Genomic DNA, 21,376 nt, shown 5'->3' on the forward strand with positions numbered 1-21,376 from the left:
TTGTGTTGCGGTGGTTCGTATTTAAGCCACCGGACAAAAAGAAGGAGAATGTGTTTTGTAGGGAGTGTCAGAAACCCGTGGCTACAAAAGGTTTGAGCACAATGAACCTAGTCCACCACCTTCAACAGCGACACCCAATACAGTATGAAGAGTGCATACAACTTTGTGACAACAGTGGCAGCACAATCCACGTCCCCAGCACTAAAACAATGTACACTGCAAGCTTCGGTATCAGTCGTGCCTTATGAGAAAACCAGGTGGTAACAGATAACCAGAGCGATCGCATATCACATTGCTAAAGATCTAGTCCCCATTTCCACCGCCGAACGCAACGTTCGCCTCATCAAAAAGGATATGGACTCAACCCTCGGTAAGAGTGTTGGCTTGTACCTTGCGAGCTCGCTAACAAGTGTGAGAAGAAGTTGTGTGAAAAATAACTTAATAATTTTAGCTAAAGTCAGCCAGCTAAACTTTGTCTACATCAATTCGAGTACTTTTTAAAGCAGCGTCAATTTGCAATACAATAAAAAAAATTACGAATTGCGCGCACGTGAGCACAAACAGACACACACAGAGGCAGACATGAGGCGCCAATGCGATGGTATCATAAGATTAAACATACAATCTAATAGATAGGTAACATGTTAAGAATCAATCAATTATACAATTATATCCATTGAGTCTATTAGAGTGCTAAAACTGCCAGGAGTTAATCAATAATCACTATACCAGTGTGAAGCTTTTTAAACACCATCACAAAACGCTTCTTTTTTTTTGTAGGTTTGGTGTATTGTTGTTTGTTTTTATTGCTGCTATTTTAACTGTTTAAAAAAACAACATAATCAAGGTTAACTAATTTTTTCGCATGTTGCCTTTCCTTTCTTTTAAATGGACAACATTTACATTTTTGTAACAGCTGAATAAGCAGCATAGTTACAGTATAAATTAGAGATGTCCGATAATTGCTTTTTTGCCGATATCCGATATTCCGATATTGTCCAACTCTTAATTACCGATTCCCATACCAACTGATACCGATATATACAGTCGTGGAATTAACACATTATTATGCCTAATTTTGTTGTGATGCCCTGCTGGATGCATTAAACAATGTAACAAGGTTTTCCAAAATAAATCAACTCAAGTTATGGAAAAAAATGAAGTTGTTTATACGGCCACCCTCAGTGTGACCTGTATGGCTGTTGACCAAGTATGCCTTGGATTCACTTGTGTGTGTGAAAAGCCATAGATATCATGTGATTGGGCCGGCACGCAAAGGCAGTGCCTTTAAGGATTATTGGCGCTCTGTACTTCTCCCTACGTCCATGTACCTCTACGTACAGCGGCATTTTACTTTTTGAAACCGATACTGATCATTTCCGATATCACATTTTAAAGCATTTATCGTCCGATAATATCGGCAGTCCGATATTATCGGACATCTCTAGTATAAATAAATATTTATGAATGAATAAGTCATCTTTGTTGTTCTTAAGTACATGCCTATAATAACTTAAATTGCATTTAAAAGTCAATGGGAAATTAGAGCTAATAAATATGTGTACACTTTATTATCCAACTAGTCGAGTAAACTTTAGGATAGTCATTGACGAGTCGACTATCAAAATAGTCGTTAGTTGCAGCCCTAATCCTGGGTAATTCTTCTAAATTAGAACTGGGCTTCCATGTGCTGAAACCACAGGGGTGTGTTCTGCAAGAACTTGATCAACTTGACACTCGCAGCATTATAGATAGCTTTGATGTTAGCATTGCGTGTCTACGTTGCTATTGTTCCACATTGATCACTTCGGCCGGACAGCTGTCTCCGTTCGCCTGAAGTGACGCTCCGACTTCCAGTTGTTGACGTTATACATCGCACTGTTTCCTGTTCGATGGCCTGGTCGATCACTTTCTTCTTTGGGGCTATGTCGTGTGCATTTTGTTGTTACTTTATGAGGGTGAGTCCATAACACGCTAAATGGCTGACTGAATGATTGTGTGAGTGCATTTGGTTTAATGTGAACAATTTCATTGGTCCGCCGTGACCAGTTCGGCAGTTTCATTGGTCTGATGTGACGAGGCTAAATTGTTGGCGGCATGTGTATGTAGCTCGTGAATTGGGAACGATCCATAAATAGCAGCAGCATTCTATAAAGCGCAGGTTTCAAAGCATGAGAAAAAAAGTAGCTGCTTATGGTCCGGAAATTATGGTAGTTGAATCCAACATTGACCACACTCCCCCTGCCAAGTAAGACTTGTAGCATTCTTCATCAAACGCTCCAAACACTTAAACACTCAGGCTGGTGTCACCATGTCTGTTAAATCATCACTTGGCCTTTCCCTTCCCCCCCGCACACACACTTTTCTAGACTCAGTGCTCCCTATGGGTTGCCTGATGACTCACTCCTCCCTCCCTGTCCTTCCTTTTCCATGTAGGCCGACTGTCTCTTCATTGCTGTCACGGTGTCAGAACAGGTGGATTTAATTCCTGACCCTCAACACCCAACTCCATTACCACAACTTGCATTCCAAGTGATGGATTTAATGAGCGATCAGTCTGTTAGAGGACGTGTCGGCATGGTTCACACTTACTTGCCTGTGTGCAATAGAGGAAAACTGGGACAAGGCTCATTTGATCAAACCTGCATAACAAAACGTGCCCCTCCACAAAGGCACTCGCTGTGATTCCCTTGCACCTCCCTGCATTCCCCTTCTTCTAATCCGTTAAAGATAACAAAAGACTGTAGAATGGTATAGCACTAGTGCCTGCTTAACTCATTATTACTCTAAGACGTATTACTATGAGCGATTTCCTGTAAAGGAACAGTGATGTTCATGCACTGTTCACATCCTCGAGCTGTGGTATTTCTTCAATATACCATTCGCTCTCTCTGTGTTTACACAAAGGGTCAGCAGTCTCTCATGGGCTTCTCTTCTCACAAAACCCCCACTTTTCTCTTGCAGATGGAATCTCCTGTCTCAACACCAGTCCCTCCCCCCCTACATCTACTTGCCGCAGTAGGCAACAGTGAGATTTCCTCGCCATGTGAACAGATAATGGTGCGCACACGCTCAGTGGCAGTGAACACTTCCGACGTGGCCCTTTCTACGGACCCTGAGTGCTTAGGACCCTGTGAACCTGGCACCAGCGTAAATCTTGAAGGAATTGTCTGGCAGGAAACTGAAGATGGTAAGTGCAGTGATTTTAAATGTATCAACATTGTGCTATGATTTGGGATAGCAACATGTTTCAATCACCAGTGTTCCTACAGCACACTTTTTGGGTCGAAAATGAAAAATGATTAGTTGATATCAGCAGAAAGCAGCTGGGAACTACTGAAATCCAGAGACTTTTCATGTGCCGCTTAAAAACACAGCCTACAATCCTAGTTTGCCTCTGTGTCAAACAGGAACTGTTATAAGTACACACAAAGATTTTCTAAATCTGAAGAGATTTTATTTCGGCCACAGACCTCACATTGAAATAATGGTGAATTCCATTTGTAATTGAAAGTGGTAATTTCCGATTTCCAAGTCGGAAGTTTCAACTGGAACGGCCCTCGAAAGTCACCGCATTGTTACCCACCTAAATCAGCTTCAAAAATGGCTGCTCTGAATGTAAACAATATAAGCTTCTGCAATATCAGTTTATTCGCACTTCTGGTAAGTTATTTTGCACTATATCAGCCATATACGATTTATTGTTGGACGTTTATAACATACTACATTTTTTTTATGTGATATACATGTTCTACATCGCTAGCAATAGCATCTGTTTCCTCTTCATCCACCGTGTTTTGAAAGTTGCAGAGAAGTTGCATATTTTCCCAAAAGTTGTTTATATTTTGACAAAAAAAAAGGTAAAAATAGCTTTCGTTGATGTGGCCAGCTTGATTTCTTGAAACATAATGCACACAATTTGGCTGTGTGACGTTTTTCCCCAGCTCTGATTTCAAACTTCCTCGGTAAACGTCTGGCATTGAACAGTTTTGATGGACAGCACAGCACACCACACACTGGACGATTCTGTCCCACCACCAATCTAGAATCTTGTCCTCCCAGACCGAAATATTGTGTGGTTAAACATTATCTAACAAAAAAAGAAGAAATATAGAAACCACCACAGCAACAACCGGGAATAACAGCAATGTAGAATAGGTTACATGAGATGGTGGTTTTAGAACTATTTTTGACAGAAAAATCCTAAATTTAAAAAAAGACAATAGACAAAATAGATACTGAGACAGTGTGAACGCACATAATCTACTGAGCGAGATAGAGGTGAGTTGTTGTCAAATTAAGCTAATGGCTGGTGTTAACCTAGAAAAGACACATTGTGCATGGCTAATTGCGTTGAAGTCGTTAATTTGTATTATGATGAGACTCGATTTTCTCCACAGACATGAAGACTTTACTTCAACTTGATCAATATTTTAGAGCCAATTATCGGGACAAATGGACTCTTAAAACACCTCAGACCACAGGACAATCTGATAGGATCATCTTAAAAGACATCAAATAATTAGACGTTTGTCGTACTCAATCAGGAACTGGAACAATCAGGACAAAAACAGTCCAATTATCTTTAGTTTCCCCCTACATGCTGGCTTACTGAATTGTGTTTGCTGGTTTAGTACAAGTGTATGTTCTTGTCAGAATACGGTTGCTTCAAGTTGTGTGTTAAAGACAAAGTGATTGGTTAAAATATCAAAATCTTTAATTAATAGGCTATTAATAGACTTAGACCAGTGATTCTCAAACTGGTACATGAGCTCCATCTAGTGGTACGCCAAATAATCACTTAATTAAATATTCGATCACAGTGTTACTGTTCAAACTGTGTGTAATGTTAGTGGCCAAAATATTAAATATACTTGTTAAATACAACTTCCGCCTTGCTTTTAATGAATACTTAGGCCTAGTACGCGACTGTATTTTAATGTTGGTCATTATGGTGGTACTTGTAGAGTCAAGTGTTTACTGAGGTGGTACTTGGTACGTTTGAGAACCACTGACTTAGACTGTCAATGTGTAAACTATATTGAGGAAGATATAAGAACACAAAGACATCAAGAAAGACTTTTTGCAATGTTTTGTTTGTTTGTGTGTGTGTGTGTGTGTGTGTGTGTGTGTGTGTGTGTGTGTGTGTGTGTGTGTGTGTGTGTGTGTGTGTGTGTGTGTGTGTGTGTGTGTGTGTGTGTGTGTGTGTGTGTGTGTGTGTGTGTGTGTGTGCGCGCGCGCGCGTGTGTGTGTGAATTTATTACTATTCAGAAAAAGCACGTTTGTCACACTGACGGCCTGTCTCGAAACCCTGATTTGATTAACTATTTTATTAAAGGCAGTGTTCGGTATAAATCAAACTCTGTCGCAACTCACAAACAACCTTATTGTTTTGAAAGTGTGAATGTTGTCACACCATATTGTCATAAACATTGCAAAATGTACATTTGAGAAAAAGTGATGTTGCGCGGTCTAGATGATATACGATAACAGTTATATAAATTTGGCTTACGATAGAGCTTTTAATACTATTGTTATTTATTGACAATTCATGTTTATGACACATTCTAGCTGTGTTCCACAACTTGAATAGCGACACGCGCACGGCCGCGTCCTCAACACGATGTAGCGTTGTCACTAGTAAGATAGCTGTTACATAATCCTCACCTCCACGGTATCATCACTGGAAGACGAGAAATAGCTAAACAGGATTAATACAAATTTTGACTGTAACAATACCAAGTATAGTATCAGTGTATGATCCATAATACAGTGATGAGATATAATATTTTGATATAATAATAATAATTTAATAATTAATGAAGGAAGTTTGACATCTTACTTTTAGACTGTCAATCAACACATTTTTGTCTCAAAGTGCCACATTAGAACAATATGCAATAATTTACTTTCATAAATATTTGGCTTTATGCAGACGGACTCAGAACTTTTGTCTACTCTATGCTCTTAAACTGAAAAATGAAACGATAGAAACTATACAGTGTTTATAATGTCATGTAATCATGATATGTAATACTAATGCAAGTACCCATTTATAAAGATACAACCTTTCATTTCTCATTACTGTAGAATTGTTTACAATTGCACTGTAATTGGAAGGTAAATACCTTTGTTATCCTAAATAAATAAACAAACAAAAAATCAAATGGACTCCACCCATACATTTTATACCGCTTGTCCCTTTCATCTCTGTGAGCCAAAATTTACCCTAAATAAATATTGAACAAAAAACTACGTCAGGTTGTCTTTTTTGTTTGTTGCCATCACGTGATCACGGCTTTCTCGCTTGTTCGCCCGTGTTGATGGGCTCATATTGCCCATATGAGTTGAAGCTGAAATATTCCCACTACGGGACATTTGGCTTTGTAACCATACTTTGTCCTCCTAATTTTCGTTACTTTGCGTAACTTCTCACCAGTGTGTCGTGAGTAGGGAGGCAATATCCGTGCTTCCTGTGTGTAAGCGAGCGGTCTTGCTCGCCGCTCACCAAGACAAAGATTGTGATTGAGTGAAATGAGGACTCAAGTGTGTTCAGTTAATTCTACTTGTAAATAAACTCGCTCAGGTGGTCAGAGCAATGCAAAGAGTGAGATCTCTTTCTCAATTTATCGATGCCGGCAAAGTATTTCAACTTCATTTTTATTTATGATTCCATTGATTGACTTATGGACTATTGGACCAGACCGAGTCACCATTAAAACTGTTCCTAAGATGCAAGTGGTGTTTGTTATTAGCGTACTTGCTGCCTACACTGCTGCGCACACAAACTCTGCGAGGCTCAACAATCCTGTCTGTCACTCAAATGTCGGTGACGCCTCCTGCGGCTCTTTATCGCACTAATTAAAACCTGAATGGGTGAGGTGTTATGTCTTTTAAGTAGCCAGAACCATATCTTTTTTATAAATATATTTCTTCTGCCAAGAAAGTGTAATGTGTGGCTATGTTGTATTTCATTTTTTTAAATAGCATTTGAATATAATTGTGCATGAGCATATATTTAAAGCACATTCAACAATACCTTGATAATAACGATAACTGATAATTTTGGTGACTAACTGTAATATAACATTTTCATGTCGTTACATTCCTACCCTGGACACACAAGGACTTTTAGGGTAAAAGCCCAACTATTTAAAAATCTGTACATTTTTATTGGCTTTATTTTGCTCAAACAATTTAATAAAAGTGAAAAAGGAAAAATTAAAAAAAACAACATAAAATTACCGTATTTTTCGGACTATAAGTCGCAGTTTTTTTCATAGTTATGTGTGAAATTATTAACACATTACCGTAAAATATCAAATCATATTATTTAGCTCATTCACGTAAGAGACTAGACGTATAAGATTTCATGGGATTTAGCGATTAGGAGTGACAGATTGTTTGGTAAACGTATAGCATGTTCTATATGTTATATAGTATGTTACGTTAACATACCAGGCACCTTCTCAGTTGGTTATTTATGCGTCATATAACGTACACTTATTCAGCCTGTTGTTCACTATTCTTTATTTATTTTAAATTGCCTTTCAAATGTCTATTCTTGGTGTTGGGTTTTATCAAATAAATTTCCCCAAAAAATGCAACTTATACTCCAGTGCGACTTATATATGTTTTTTTCCTTCTTTATTATGCATTTTCGGCAGGTGCGACTTATACTTCGGTGCGACTTATACTCCGAAAAATACGGGTAGTTGATACTTTTACACCACTATCCTGTGTTTTTGTCTGATTTCTAATTGTAATCATTTAACGATCCTGAAAATTTGAAGTATTAGTATTGGTATTAACAAAACTGCCTCTGTATTTACTTGGAATTGGATTGATACCAAACTGGTAGTAAAATAAAGCATCCAAACAACAGACGAATAATGTTATTGCAGGAGGCTGCAATATATATCGCAATTTTAGGACACATCCCTAATTGCTAGTGTTGGCAGTAAGAAGCCTTACTTCCCCCTTGTGTAACCAGTGTTTTGTCATGTTCTAGTTGGACTGAAGTTTCACTTTTCTTTAGTTTTTATGTTGTTTCATATTCTGTGATGTTGTGTCAACCCTTAAATTGGAGGAATATAAGTCAGTCTGTTATTCAAGGATGGCATGTTGGTGTCGAGAGCTCCCCTATACCGCTTCTAATTTCTGTTCCAGCCCAAGCCTGTGGCTGACACATCCTTGTTCTTTGCTGTTACCAAGTATCCAGCTTTTAATGGCCTGACTGTTATCCATGCCAACTCGGGGCGAGTCAGGCAAAGGCCTGTGACAGGGTTGGAAGTCATACAAGGCGACTTCTGTTTGTGACACAAACATGGCTCAGAGCCAACACCAGCACTGCATTTGTCTTGCCTCATGCTTTGCCTCGCCTCCACCTTCTCTCATCACGTCCCCCTCCCTTCCTAAGTCCGGTTTGTCCTTTGCCTGCACCCTCCTGAAGGTGCTATTTTGTTTTACATACTGTTGGTAGTGGGCTGGTGTGCTGTGTAGCATGGGGGAATACACAAGTTTTCTGTTATGGTTGGGAAGTGTTGCAGAAGCGGTGGTGTAATGTAGGGTATAGGGCAACATAATTCACAATGTCGATTTTAAAAAATAAGATTTGCTGTAGTCCACAAGTCGTTTTTAGCATTTTTAATTGATAGACCGCCAAGGAATGTTCATGTTTACACTTTTATTCCTTAAGGTAAATAATTGCAGATGAATAAGCCTAACAGTAATAAAAATGTTTTGCACTGAATGTCATGTTTACAGGACATCTTGCACTCCAAGTCTGTTGATATATTTTTTACTGCATTTATGTACTTTCTGTAATAAAGTAAAACCATTCATGTCTTCATGTGCAGATCGATTTTTGTGAGAAAGTACATTATCAGCTATTACCGATTGATACCTTTTTTTGACGATCACAAACGCCGATCCTTTCTGGCTGACACTGTATTATTTTTAGTCCCCCGGCTGACAGGCGGCTAGTAGCTAATTGTGTGTCTCCATACACAGTGTGGAGCCAGTCCCCTAAACCAGTGGTTCTCAAATGGGGGTACGCGTACCCCTGGGGGTACTTGAAATTATGCCAAGGGGTACGTGAGATGTTTTTAAAATATTCTAAAAATAGCAACAATTCAAAAATCCTTTATAAATATATTTATTGCATTATACTTCAACAAAATATGAATGTAAGTTCATAAACTGAACATCAAATCAAGTAGGCTATTCCATTCATTACAATGCAACAATGCGATATTCAGTGTTGACAGCTAGATATTTTGTGGACATGTTCCATAAATATTGATGTTAGAGATTTCTTTTTTTGTGAAGAAATGTTTAGAATTAAGTTCATGGATCCAGATGGATCTCTATTACAATCCCCAAAGAGGGCACTTTAAGTTGATGATTACTTCTATGTGTAGAAATCTTTATTTATAATTGAATCACTTGTTTATTTTTCAACAATTTTTAGTTATTTTTACATCTTTTTTTCCAAATAGTACAAAAAAGACCACTACAAATGAACAATATTTTGCACTGTTATACAATTGAATAAATCAGAAACTGATGACATAGTGCTGTATTTTACTTCATCTCTTTTTTTCAACCAAAAATGCTTTGCTCTGATTAGGGTGTACTTGAATTGAAAACATTTTCACAGGGGGTACATCACTGAAAAAAGGTTGAGAACCACTGCCCTAAACTAATAATAATCGCCTCTATTACAGCAAATAACCCTCTGTCTTAGCTTGTCTTATTATCAGGTATTATTGTCTCTAGAGGACGAGGACATGTTACACACCGGAAGCAAAACAGGAACAGGCATGCTAATAGCTAAGCTAACTGCTTGAAACAGCACCAATTAAAAAGTGCTGAGTAAAATTGAAGAAGTGTAGATGGAACCATGTTATAGCAGACAGTAATCTTATTAAACAGGTAATTAACACATAGATGAATAATAGTCTGGAGCAGGGTCTATAATACTTCTGCCTCTTTGTAGTGGCTCCCTCTGTTTTGTTTTTTAACCCCCGAGTTAGAAAAGTTTGCTTTTTTTTTTAAAGTTCTCTAATTTCTGACTGTAAGGCTGTGAATGTGAACAGGCTGAGTCCTGAGGCACAAGGAAGGCAAGTAAAAGAGACTGGAAGCCTGTGTATTTAGTTCAGCTTCTCGAGTGTGCAACCCCTTGGGTAAGCTAACCATGAATACTTACCAAAAGAGAATTAAATAAATGATAAATGGGTTGTACTTGTATAGCGCTTTTCTACCTTCAAGGTACTCGAAGCGCTTTGACACTACTTCCACATTTACCCATTCACACACACATTCACACACTGATGGAGGGAGCTGCCATGCAAGGCGCTAACCAGCACCCATCAGGAGCAAGGGTGAAGTGTCTTGCTCAGGACACAACGGACATGACGAGGTTGGTACTAGGTGGGGATTGAACCAGGGACCCTCGGGTCGCGCACGGCCATTCCACCACTGCGCCAAACGGAAAAAGAGTTTAATTTCACTTGGTCAGATGGTTTTTTCTTTCAAATAAAAATGTTTAAAACTTTTAGAATGTTCTAAGATGTGTTCCAATACGCGACTGTTTACTATTGTTTTTAGTGGAAGAGGTAAAGGTTGCAGCCCCCTGGTCGAGGGAGAGGATAATATAACTGTTGGTGTGTCAGCATTGTCACTGTCTGTACACGACACATAAATTGGGTAGTATAACCCCAAGGGTAGTATCAGTATATGATCCATACCGATAAGGTCAACTCAATAATTCCCTGGACAAACTCAATGGATTTAAATGAGTAGTTTTTGCTTTTGTCTAGTTATTGTTTACGCTTACCTGGGTTATGCTCAAACATTTGTATGTCAAAAAATAAAATAAGTAACTAGTTTAAATATCGTGTTGCTATTGTTAAACTTGTAATCGCACTCACCATAAACACATTTGAAAATGTAAAGTAAATACATGTGATCGGTATCGGCTGATCTCACTCATGGATGATCGGAATCGGCAGCATAAACTCTGATCGGAACATTCCTAATAATAGGTTTTAAAAATGAGTTCAAATCAAGTCACAGACTTAACGTCAAACTTAAACATGTAGCAGATCATAAACAATAATCGGTTAACTAGTTGACTAATCGAAAAAAATAATCGCAGTTTAGTTGACTTAAAAAATAATCGTTAGTTCCAGCCCTACTTTGGTATGATACACAATTCCTTACATCCCAAAATTTCACCCGGTGACATTCTTTTTGAGGTAGTACCAGTTGCAGTAAGTACGACACAAACACTGCAATGGAAAAGCAAGAATGATCAGGATCTACAGATCTAAACCATATCTCGACTAACTCAAAGGAATACTCGTGTTTGGTCGAAGTGTGCATTTAAGGTTATCCAGGGTAAATCCCACCTAACCTTATCCTTATCCACACACACACACACACACACACACACACACACACACACACACACACACACACACACACACACACACACACACAATGGTCGTTTAAGACCCCCTCACCCTCTCCGTCAGCCGGCTCAAGGCGACCTAATACGCATGCGCACGTCATAGTCACCTCCAGTGTTGCTTTGTGTGCAAATTCTTAAATGTAACTTATCTGAACAATATCCAGTGTTGTGGTATTTCAATTACCTGGAATCCAGTGTGCTGTGGGGGCCCTATTGTAGTGAATCACACCTGAGCCATCATAAATTAATCAAATCTTTAATAAAGAACATTTTACATCGATCTAGATATCTGGTCAGGACACTCCTCACTCTTTTGCCCTCACCTTCATTGTCCATTTGTTTTTGGTGACTTTATATACTCTGGACCTAGACGTTGAGTCGGCGACACACATGGCGGACAATAACTGATACAGTCTGCTTTGCCAGTCCAAAAGCATTCGCCGTTTTCCGTAGTCTTCCCTTGACGGCCAGGTAATACAAAGCACAAGCTACCTTTTTTATCACATCCACGGGAGCCCGCATTCTCATTGTCTCTCCTTCGACAAATGGACAAAGTTTTTCGGTAAGTAGAATCACAGCTGACCTGGACATTTGAAAGTTCTCTTGCCTTCTGAGAAGTGTTGTATCCCAAATAGCTGCAATCGCTTTCTCTTAAGGTATTCATGTGTGATTTCCACAAGCGTCTGTACAGACGGAAGGAAAAACACGGGCATGTCTGGATGACTCGCCTCCATCTTTCCAGTGGTTACCTCAGAGTTACGAAACCTCTTTATTATGAAGCTGGCTGTGGCGCGTTCTTTCTGGCGTCACTTCCTGTGTGGAGTGCGGTCTTTCTGGCGTCACTTCCTCTCCGAACTCAGTATGTAAACGATCAATGAGTCCATACAAAGCTAAGAGCCGGAGATTCAAGAAATACACGGCGCACTTACCCATGTAAAAAATTGTCCAAGGAGGGGGACTTTAAATGATAGTTTAGTGTGGCTGAAACGGGGCTTAGGCTAAATAATTATTTGTTTAAGGGGTTATCCGGCATAGTGTAGACATGGCCTTGGAGACGCACGAATGCAGCTATCTTTCATTTTGAGGCAAGTGCGTATGAGGGAATGAGGAAAGTGAGATAGTGCAAGGCGTAAGCAAGAAACAGATTTACTTGAAAAACATACCACGGGTATCCTGATTAGCAATAGAGTTGAATTATCCCCCACTTCTCTGCATGACAAGTCTCATACAAAGCTGTTTAAGCATGCAGTATGTGTGTGTGTGTGTCATTTCGCATGCCAGCCAACAGCTGCTTCATCACCTCTGCCTTTCAGCCTTGTGGGAGTAAATGAACAACAGGCCCCAGTAATTGTCTCACTCGACAAAAAAGAGAGAAATGGATGAAGAGGTAGCAGGCAACAAACAAAATGCAATCACGAAAGCTGTATGAACCTCTGGATGTTGCGGAAAAGAATCCATTTTTTAACGCTGTGTAATTTGTGCAAAAATGGACAAGATCGCTTAGCCGGGCGACAACGGAGGGGTTGTGGTTTATTAGTGCTCAATATTTATGTAGCTCACTGATCTGGATTAACATCGCCACACTAAACAATATGGTGAGACACTTTACCAGGGTGATGGAGGAGGAAAATGGGTCATTAGAGAAGAGGAGAAGCAAATCCCTCCAGTTGAGTCTGTCTGGTGGCAAGTGAAGCATAGACGGAGGGGAGTTAGTGGGGGTAGGGGGTCATAACCATGGTATTTTGAGGCCCAGCACTGACACAAATCCCCTTAACACAGAGAAGGCAGTGGCAGCTCCCAGGGTCATGTCAGCATAGCGATGGGCCAACCCCTCCCAGGCTTAGCATGCTGATACCTCCAAATGTCATCTCTAAAGTGCTGGAGAGGTGTATTGCTCTTGAAATACAGCCCAGAATGGACTGGCTTCTGCTCCAGGGTAGAAGGAGCACAGCGGGGGCCTCTTTGGCCAAATACTGCTGCTCAGTGCCAGTGCAGCCCATCCCCCACCCTGACACACACACACACACTCCACAGCATTGCATACCAGGCTGTTCCCCATCTATGAGCCCTAATAGAAAAATAATACAGCCTGTAGTGATAAATGTTTGTATCGTGGATTATTTATGATCATCCTTTACATCAGAAATGTCCAAACTGCGACCTGCGGGAGAATATAGTGCGGCCTGCAAAAAATTACAGGTTGAACAAGAAATTTGACTCGCGTGTATTTTTGCCTAAATTTGTTTGAAATTAAGTAAAATTACGGTCCTCTAATGGGCAAAATAGAATCAATGGTCAATGACCACAAAGTTCATTTAATAGTCCCTTGAGCACAGCATCAATATATATGATCCAATCCGAACAACTTTCCCCACTCATGGTGTAAATGAACTCTAACCAACAAATAAAGTCAACACACAGTAGCACATAACACATCTTTGAACTTTGTGGACATCATAAAGTATGTATATATGATTAAAAAATACACATATATAATTCCATTACAGTGCATGATGGTTGATATGCAAAACACTCCGTCCACACTTATCCATGTTTGGCGCATTTTAGCTGCTTGATATTTCTGATTGATTACAAAACTTTAAGGAGGTTGTCAGGGAAAGAAACACTGTAGAATTTGACCTTTCATTCTCTCATTATTCAATATTTGATTGTTTATAATTCATGTGGCATTGTCGTCAGGGTCTGATGGGCAAAGGGTTGTTAAAGTTGAAGTAGTTGAAGTCATGTGTTGTTCAGTCTGTTATAGCTTACTTTAATCAATGCAAACTGAAGAGTTATTTTGGTTCAAATGATTGTTGTTCTGTCACGATAAACGCTCTGCTGTTTGACCAAAAAAGTGTTGTAATGTGTGTATTTGTTAATGTGTGTCTGTGCGTGCGTTTGTGTGTGTGTGCGCGCATCCATATAACAGCTTATTTGTGATTACCCTCAAACATATGGCTTTATTGCAGTTTGTACTGTACTCTTACATGTTTGGCAAACTTCCCTCTTCAATTTGGTATGAAATTAACATGCAGACCTCAACATTGCGATCGCCAATTAAGTGTAAAAAAAACAGCTGTATAAACTAATCACAGTGAAGACAGCACACATAGTTGGAAGTTAGTGTAGGGATTTCAATGTCAAATTTATGTAGACGCTTATTTAATTATATTACACATTTAATTTCTGTACAGGTACATTAACCTAAGAACTGTATAAATATGTGTGTATGTATATATATATATGTATATATATATACATACATATATATATATATAAACACAAAAATTTCGGTTCGGTACCTACCTCGGTTTAGAGGTCACGGTTCGGTTCATTTTCGGGACAGTAAGAAAACAACAAAATATAAATTTTTGGGTTATTTATTTACCAAATTTGCAAAATCTTCCACCCAAAATATTTTTTTTAGTGGAATATTTGATGTGAAGTAATCGGAACCTTGGATAGGTCAATAATTCATAGTAAAATGTTACTATGATTTTTTTTTTGGATTCAATATTATGTTTTGAGCAATGACAGTTTGAAAGAAAAAAAAACAGCTTTGTTTTATTAGTCAACATTGCAACCTTTTCTAAATTACATTTAACCTTTAAGCTTTTTTATTTCACTTTTGTTATGTTTTTGTTTATTTTAATAGTATTTTTAGAATGTGCCGTGGGCCTTTAAAACATTAGCTGTGGGCCGCAAATGGCCTCCGGGGCACACTTTTGACACCCCTGCTATAGATAATGAAAAATTAAATCTGATAAATCTATGGATAAAAAGCAGAGCCTGGCGACGCATGCGCGTTTATCATAACTCTCTCGCTCTCTCTGTCTCTGCCCCTCCCTCACGAATGCTGCTGCGCGCACAATTTGTTTTGTTTTTAACCCCTTCTTAACCCTGAACGTACATTGAAAATACACGCAACCCTAACTCAAAATGTCGGACATTTGAGGCATTTAAGAAACTCCGCCCTGCCAGCTCCGCAAAAGAGGACATGTCCGGTGAAAAGAGGACGTATGATCAGTCTATCGTAGCCCGTTAGCTGCTAGCATGCCGTGTGTTGTGCCTCGGTGTGCATTGTTTACACAACGTGCGATACACTACTTAATATGTCCGTGTGGAAACTCGTTCGGTACACCTCCGAACCGAACCGGAACCCCCGTACCGAAACGGTTCAATACAAATACACGTATCGTTACAACCCTAATATATATATATATATATATATATATATATATATATATATATATATATATATTTATATATACAGTACAAGCCAAAAGTTTGGACAAACCTCATTCAATGCGTTTTCTTTATTTTCATGACTATTTACATTGTAGATTGTCACCGAAGGCATTAAATCAATAAATAAAGTGTTCGTAAGCCAAGACATGGTTCGCACACAGGGGCATATTTGGCGTGATGTAAAGGTTTGTAAAGTGAATAGGTCGTAAATGGAGGTGATCGTAAATCGAGGTTCCACTGTACTTGGTCGCCTTTTTCTCTTTTAATTTATTTCTGAGTTACATGCTGCTAGCACCAATCCTTTAACAATAACACAAACCAGATTAGGATGTACTTGTTTTAACAGTACTGTGGTGCACCAAACTGAACCAATTGGTGTAAACATGGTTACTTACATGCTCTGATGTAGACCACCCATGAGTGACCCTCATTTTGTTGCTGGACGAGGCATTTATGTCAAAAGAAATTGCGTAAATCATCGCAATAATTTGTTTGATATTTCAGCAATTACTCAATGACGTAAATTGTAGCAAAAATGTTTCCGTTTGACATTTCTTGTATTTTCCATTTAACCCAGTTAATCATTTTCCGCATCACAGTGCAAAAGTGCATGTTGTCAAGTTTCAGGGGGAGAATTAACACTCTTTGGTTCCAAGATTCCAGGGAAGATTTAGATAAATCTCCAGTGTTTCAAATACTTGAGTCATAAATTTAGTTCTTGGATTATGTTACTAGAGGTTGCTAGAGTGAGGCCATAGAGACTTGTTCCCTACTCCAATTTGCCAGGAACCTCTTCTGTCCAAGTACGTAAATAGCCTTGAAAACATCAATCATATCCCTGAAGGAATTGTAGTTGTTTCCAGTGTTTGTCATAAGATATCATGTTTGCTATATACATGTCAACGAGAGCTTGAGTAATATGCCTTTGGCAGACATGTCTCTTAATCTCACCACCATCTCCTTTAAAGAAAACAGCAGAAGGTTTGTTTAAACAAAAACATTGTAGACTTTCCCAGGTGACATGTAAGAAAGAAAAAAAAAGAATCTTCAAATTCTTTGCAGGAGTAAATACTTGTATTATCTCATTCAGGTTTAGGTTTTTGTCCTGACATGCATGGTTGCTGTGTTTTTGATCGACTTACACAAATAGGTTTTTGTCCATCAACAGCTGCATATTGCTGATAATACTCCAAAGAAGTGCAAGGCATACTAATGCCCTTTTCTTCCGCCTCTCCCTGCTATGAGAAAATTGACCTTCTCACAAGTTGTCATTCCTGTCAGTGAGAGCGACTTCACATTTTACCTCTAAAAAGCCAGATTGGAGCCGACTAACATTTCACATGGGGCCCAGATAGAGTTTCTGAGAAAGATCTCTTTCAAAATATACCAATCTTGGTGTCTTTGTCTGTTTAAACCATACGCACTGGAAGCTGTACTGTATGTTTATGTCGTTGCAGTTTGGTTTCTTTTTTTAAACATTTGACTTACATCAAGCTAAGCATTCATCAGAGTTCTACATAGAATGAGGAAAATCAACCAGTTCCTTTGTCAATTACTGACAACACTAAAATTGGCCCTAGTGTGTGAATGTGAGTGTGAATGTTGTCTATCTGTGTTGGCCCTGTGATGAGGTGGCCACTTGTCCAGGGTGTACCCCGTCTTCTGCATGAGTGCAGCTGGGATAGGCTCCAGCCATCCCTGCGACCCCAAGAGGGACAAGCAGTAGAAAATGGATGGATGGATGGATGGATGTATTGTCCAGGCTACAGAAATATAGTATATGACTAAATTTGAGAAGTAATACATATTTTTCCATATATTAGCCACACTGGATATAAGCCGCAGATATATACATTGCGAACTGAGTTACCGTATTTTTCGGAGTATAAGTCGCTCCGGAGTATAAGTCGCACCGGCCGAAAATGCATATAAAAGAAGGGAAAAAACATATATAAGTCGCACTGGAGTATAAGTCGCATTTTTGGGGGAAATGTATTTGATAAAACCCAACACCAAGAATAGACATTTGAAAGGCAATTTAAAATAAATAAAGAATAGTGAACAACAGGCTGAATAAGTGTACGTTATATGAGGCATAAATAACCAACTGAGAACGTACCTGGTATGTTAACGTAACATATTATGGTAAGAGTCATTCAAATAACTATAACATATAGAACATGCTATACGTTTACCAAACAATCTGTCACTCCTAATCGCTAAATCCCATGAAATCTTATACGTCTAGTCTCTTACGTGAATGAGTGAAATAATATTATTTGATATTTTACGGTAATGTGTTAATAATTTCACACATAAGTCGCTCCTGAGTATAAGTCGCCAAACTATGAAAAAAACTGTGACTTATAGTCCGTAAAATACGGTATTTACAAAGAAAGATTGTGTAAATTTACATACCTTAATTGTTTCCAAACGGTTGATCAAACAAAACAGAAGTCATCTCAGTAACTCCACAGTGACGTTTTGGTGAATTTACTTCAGAATTGGTGAAACTGAAACAATACAGAAAGAATGCCATCGTAAGATAATAATACTATCATAGACACTTGTAAACCTGTTACATTACATCAAATTACGATAGGGTTGTACAGTATACCGGTATTAGTATAATACCGCGATACTAATGAATCATATTCTGTATTATACCACCTCTAAAAAGTACCGGCCCCAATATGACCAATGTATGATCCTGTAACTATTTGGTATCAGATTGATACCTAAATTTGTGATATCATCCAAAACTAATGTAAAGTATCAAACAACAGAAGAATAAGTGATTATTACATTTTAATAGAAGTGTAGATAGAACATGTTAAAAGAGAAAGTAAGCCGATATATTAACAGTAAATGAACAAGTAGATTAATAATTAATTTTATACCACTTGTCCCTCATAATTTTGAAATAATAATAGGATGGAAAATGACACAATATGTTACTGCAGACTAAATTAGGAACCTTTGTTTGCTTACTTACTACTAAAAGACAAGTTGTCTTGTATGTTCACTATTTTATTTAAGGGCAAACCTGCAATAAGAAACATATGTTTAATGTACCGTAATATTTTTTGTTAAAAATAAAGCCAATAATGCCATTTTTGTGGTCCCATTATTTAGAAAAGTATCGAAATACATTTTGGTACTGGTACCGGTACCAAAATGTTGGTATCGGGACAACACTACATTACGATAGCACATACAAATATGCATGAAAACACTCCTACATACATCACACATGGAACGGTTTAGTAAGCATACATCTGAATAACTAAATATTTCTGCTCTTGAAAACGCTCTAAGGAGCTGAGAGTGATTCATAAAGTGAACCCTCTTGCACCCTGAGTGAAAGCAAGCCACAAAGAAAACACACACAAACATGGCAAATTATCGAGTTAATTGTCATTTATCGTACAATGAACTTAACAGCTGACTGACTCACCCAGGCAAATGATGTTTCCGCCGTGCGTACTGTAACTCGTTCTTGGAGTGTTTTAAAAAGAGGACCACCTGTACACTATACACCGAAGTCTAAAGTAGACTGAATGAACTACAATTCATCAACATTTATTCTCTCAAATGCTTTATTGTGCTTCATATAATTCATTAGTAGTGTTTTCATGGTGGCACATAATCTATGTTTTACCTTGTTTGATTGTGTGAAGTGAAGTGAATTATATTTATATAGCGCTTTTCTCTAGTGACTCAAAGCGCTTTACATAGTGAAAACCCAATATCTAAGTTACATTTAAACTAGTGTGGGTGGCACTGGGAGCATGTGGGTAAAGTGTCTTGCCCAAGGACAAAAGGCCAGTGACTAGGATGGCGGAAGCGGGGATCGAACCTGCAACCCTCAGGTTGATTGCACGGCCACTCTACCAACCGAGCTATACCGTTTGTCTTCTTTGAATACAGCCGGTAAGAGTCATCCTTTACTCCAAAAACTATATTGTCTGCACACAAAAATGATGACTGGAACGGGTTCCTCTCAAATAGTCTGCATTTTTCCAGTGAAGATACAAGTTGAACAAATCCTTGTATTTGAAAAGGAGTAGTTTTTCATGAAAAGTAAAAGAACTGTTAAAGGAGGCAGGTCAATGTTTATTCCTTACATGACAAAGCCTTAATGGTTTGGAAAAGTCCATCCATCCATTTTCTACCGCTTATTCCCTTCGGGGTCGCGGGGGCGCTGGAGCCTATCTCAGCTACAATTGGGCGGAAGGCCGGGTACACCCTGGACAAGTCGCCACCTCATCACAGGGCCAACACAGATAGACAGACAACATTCACACTCACATTCACACACTAGGGCCAATTTAGTGTTGCCAATCAACCTATCCCCAGGTGCATGTCTTTGGAGGTGGTAGGAAGCCGGAGTACCCGGAGGGAACCCACGCTGTCACGGGGAGAACATGCAAACTCCACACAGAAAGATCCCGAGCCCAGGATTGAACCCAAGACTACTCAGGACCTTCGTATTGTGAGGCAGACGCACTAACCCCTCTGCCACTGTGCTGCCCAGTTTGGAAAAGTAACCAAGTAAATGTTTTTTAGCAAGATCCCTATTAATCATACGGTATTAGTGTTGAATTGGAGCAGCAACAGAGGACTTGATATTTTGGCCTGAAGTTTAAATGGATGAGAGTTAAGGCCTGGAATGGCCAGTCATCCATGCAGCTGCACACAATTCTCTCGAAGTAAATGTCCCCCTCCCATTACCCTCTTTTGTAAGTAATCCCATACAAGTACGCATTAGAGTTTGAGGCCGACCAGCCGCTGCCATTTGCTGTTCAACAGCACTGAATGGAAAGGAGTGGTAAAATTACAAGCCAATTCCTCTCATTATTGTGGGCTTCACTCAACTGTTCTGGGTGACCCTAATGAGGCTGTCACAAAGTGGGCCAGGGTGCAGGGAATCATAATGTTTTGCTCTAAATCCTTCCAAGGCTTTACTTCACCTCGCAGCACGGGGCGGGGAAAGAAAGGCAGTTGCAAATTAGATTTCTTGATTCTTATTCCATCACTGTATTCAGAGTTCAACTCTAACCCTCTAAGTCCGTGATTCTCAATCAATTTCTGTTATGCACCCCCCGAGGAAGAAGAAAAAAAATATATACTCTACACCGTGTCTATAGTGTCATTTGTAGGGGTGTCAAAAAAATGTATTTGAGAATTAATCTTGATTCTAATTTGTAACTATTCTTAATCGATTCAAAAAAAGATTATTAAAATTGTTTTTTTTTGTTTAATCTGTCTTTTTCAGCCACTCAGGCAAATCATATTGTTGATGTAGATGCCCATATCTGCTGTACATATTTATTTAGAAAAGAAAAATGTGGGATACTTCTCTTGTTGCCTTATTTGCAAATAGACTCCATGTGTAGAATTGTATATTTGAATAATTCTTCAAATGTCGGCTGTTTAATATATTGTATGTTTAATCTTATGATATCGCCGTATTGGTGCCTACCTCTCTCTCTTGTGTGTGTGCACGCGCTCTAGGTTCACCTTTGTTAAAGTGCCTTTTTTTACGGCATTGCAAATTGACTTGAATTGATGGAGACAAAGTTTAGCTGGCGGACTTTGGCTAAAATGATAGTTAGTTATTTTTCACACAACTTCGTCTCACTCTTG

General features: G+C 38.8%; 1 protein-coding gene across 3 annotated transcripts in view; it reads left to right on the forward strand.

The window, feature by feature from the left end:
* The window catches only part of znf609b (zinc finger protein 609b), a 162,116-nt gene that overhangs the window by 109,832 nt on the left and 30,908 nt on the right, over positions 1-21,376 (forward strand). For all 3 annotated transcript variants that reach the window (XM_061974899.2, XM_061974896.2, XM_061974898.2), the window contains exon 3: positions 2,965-3,190. In XM_061974899.2, coding sequence (XP_061830883.2) covers positions 2,965-3,190 — 226 coding nt within the window. The remainder of the gene's footprint in view (positions 1-2,964; positions 3,191-21,376) is intronic.

The sequence above is a fragment of the Nerophis lumbriciformis genome, linkage group LG15 (assembly GCF_033978685.3).
Source record: "Nerophis lumbriciformis linkage group LG15, RoL_Nlum_v2.1, whole genome shotgun sequence".
NCBI lineage: Eukaryota > Metazoa > Chordata > Actinopteri > Syngnathiformes > Syngnathidae > Nerophis > Nerophis lumbriciformis.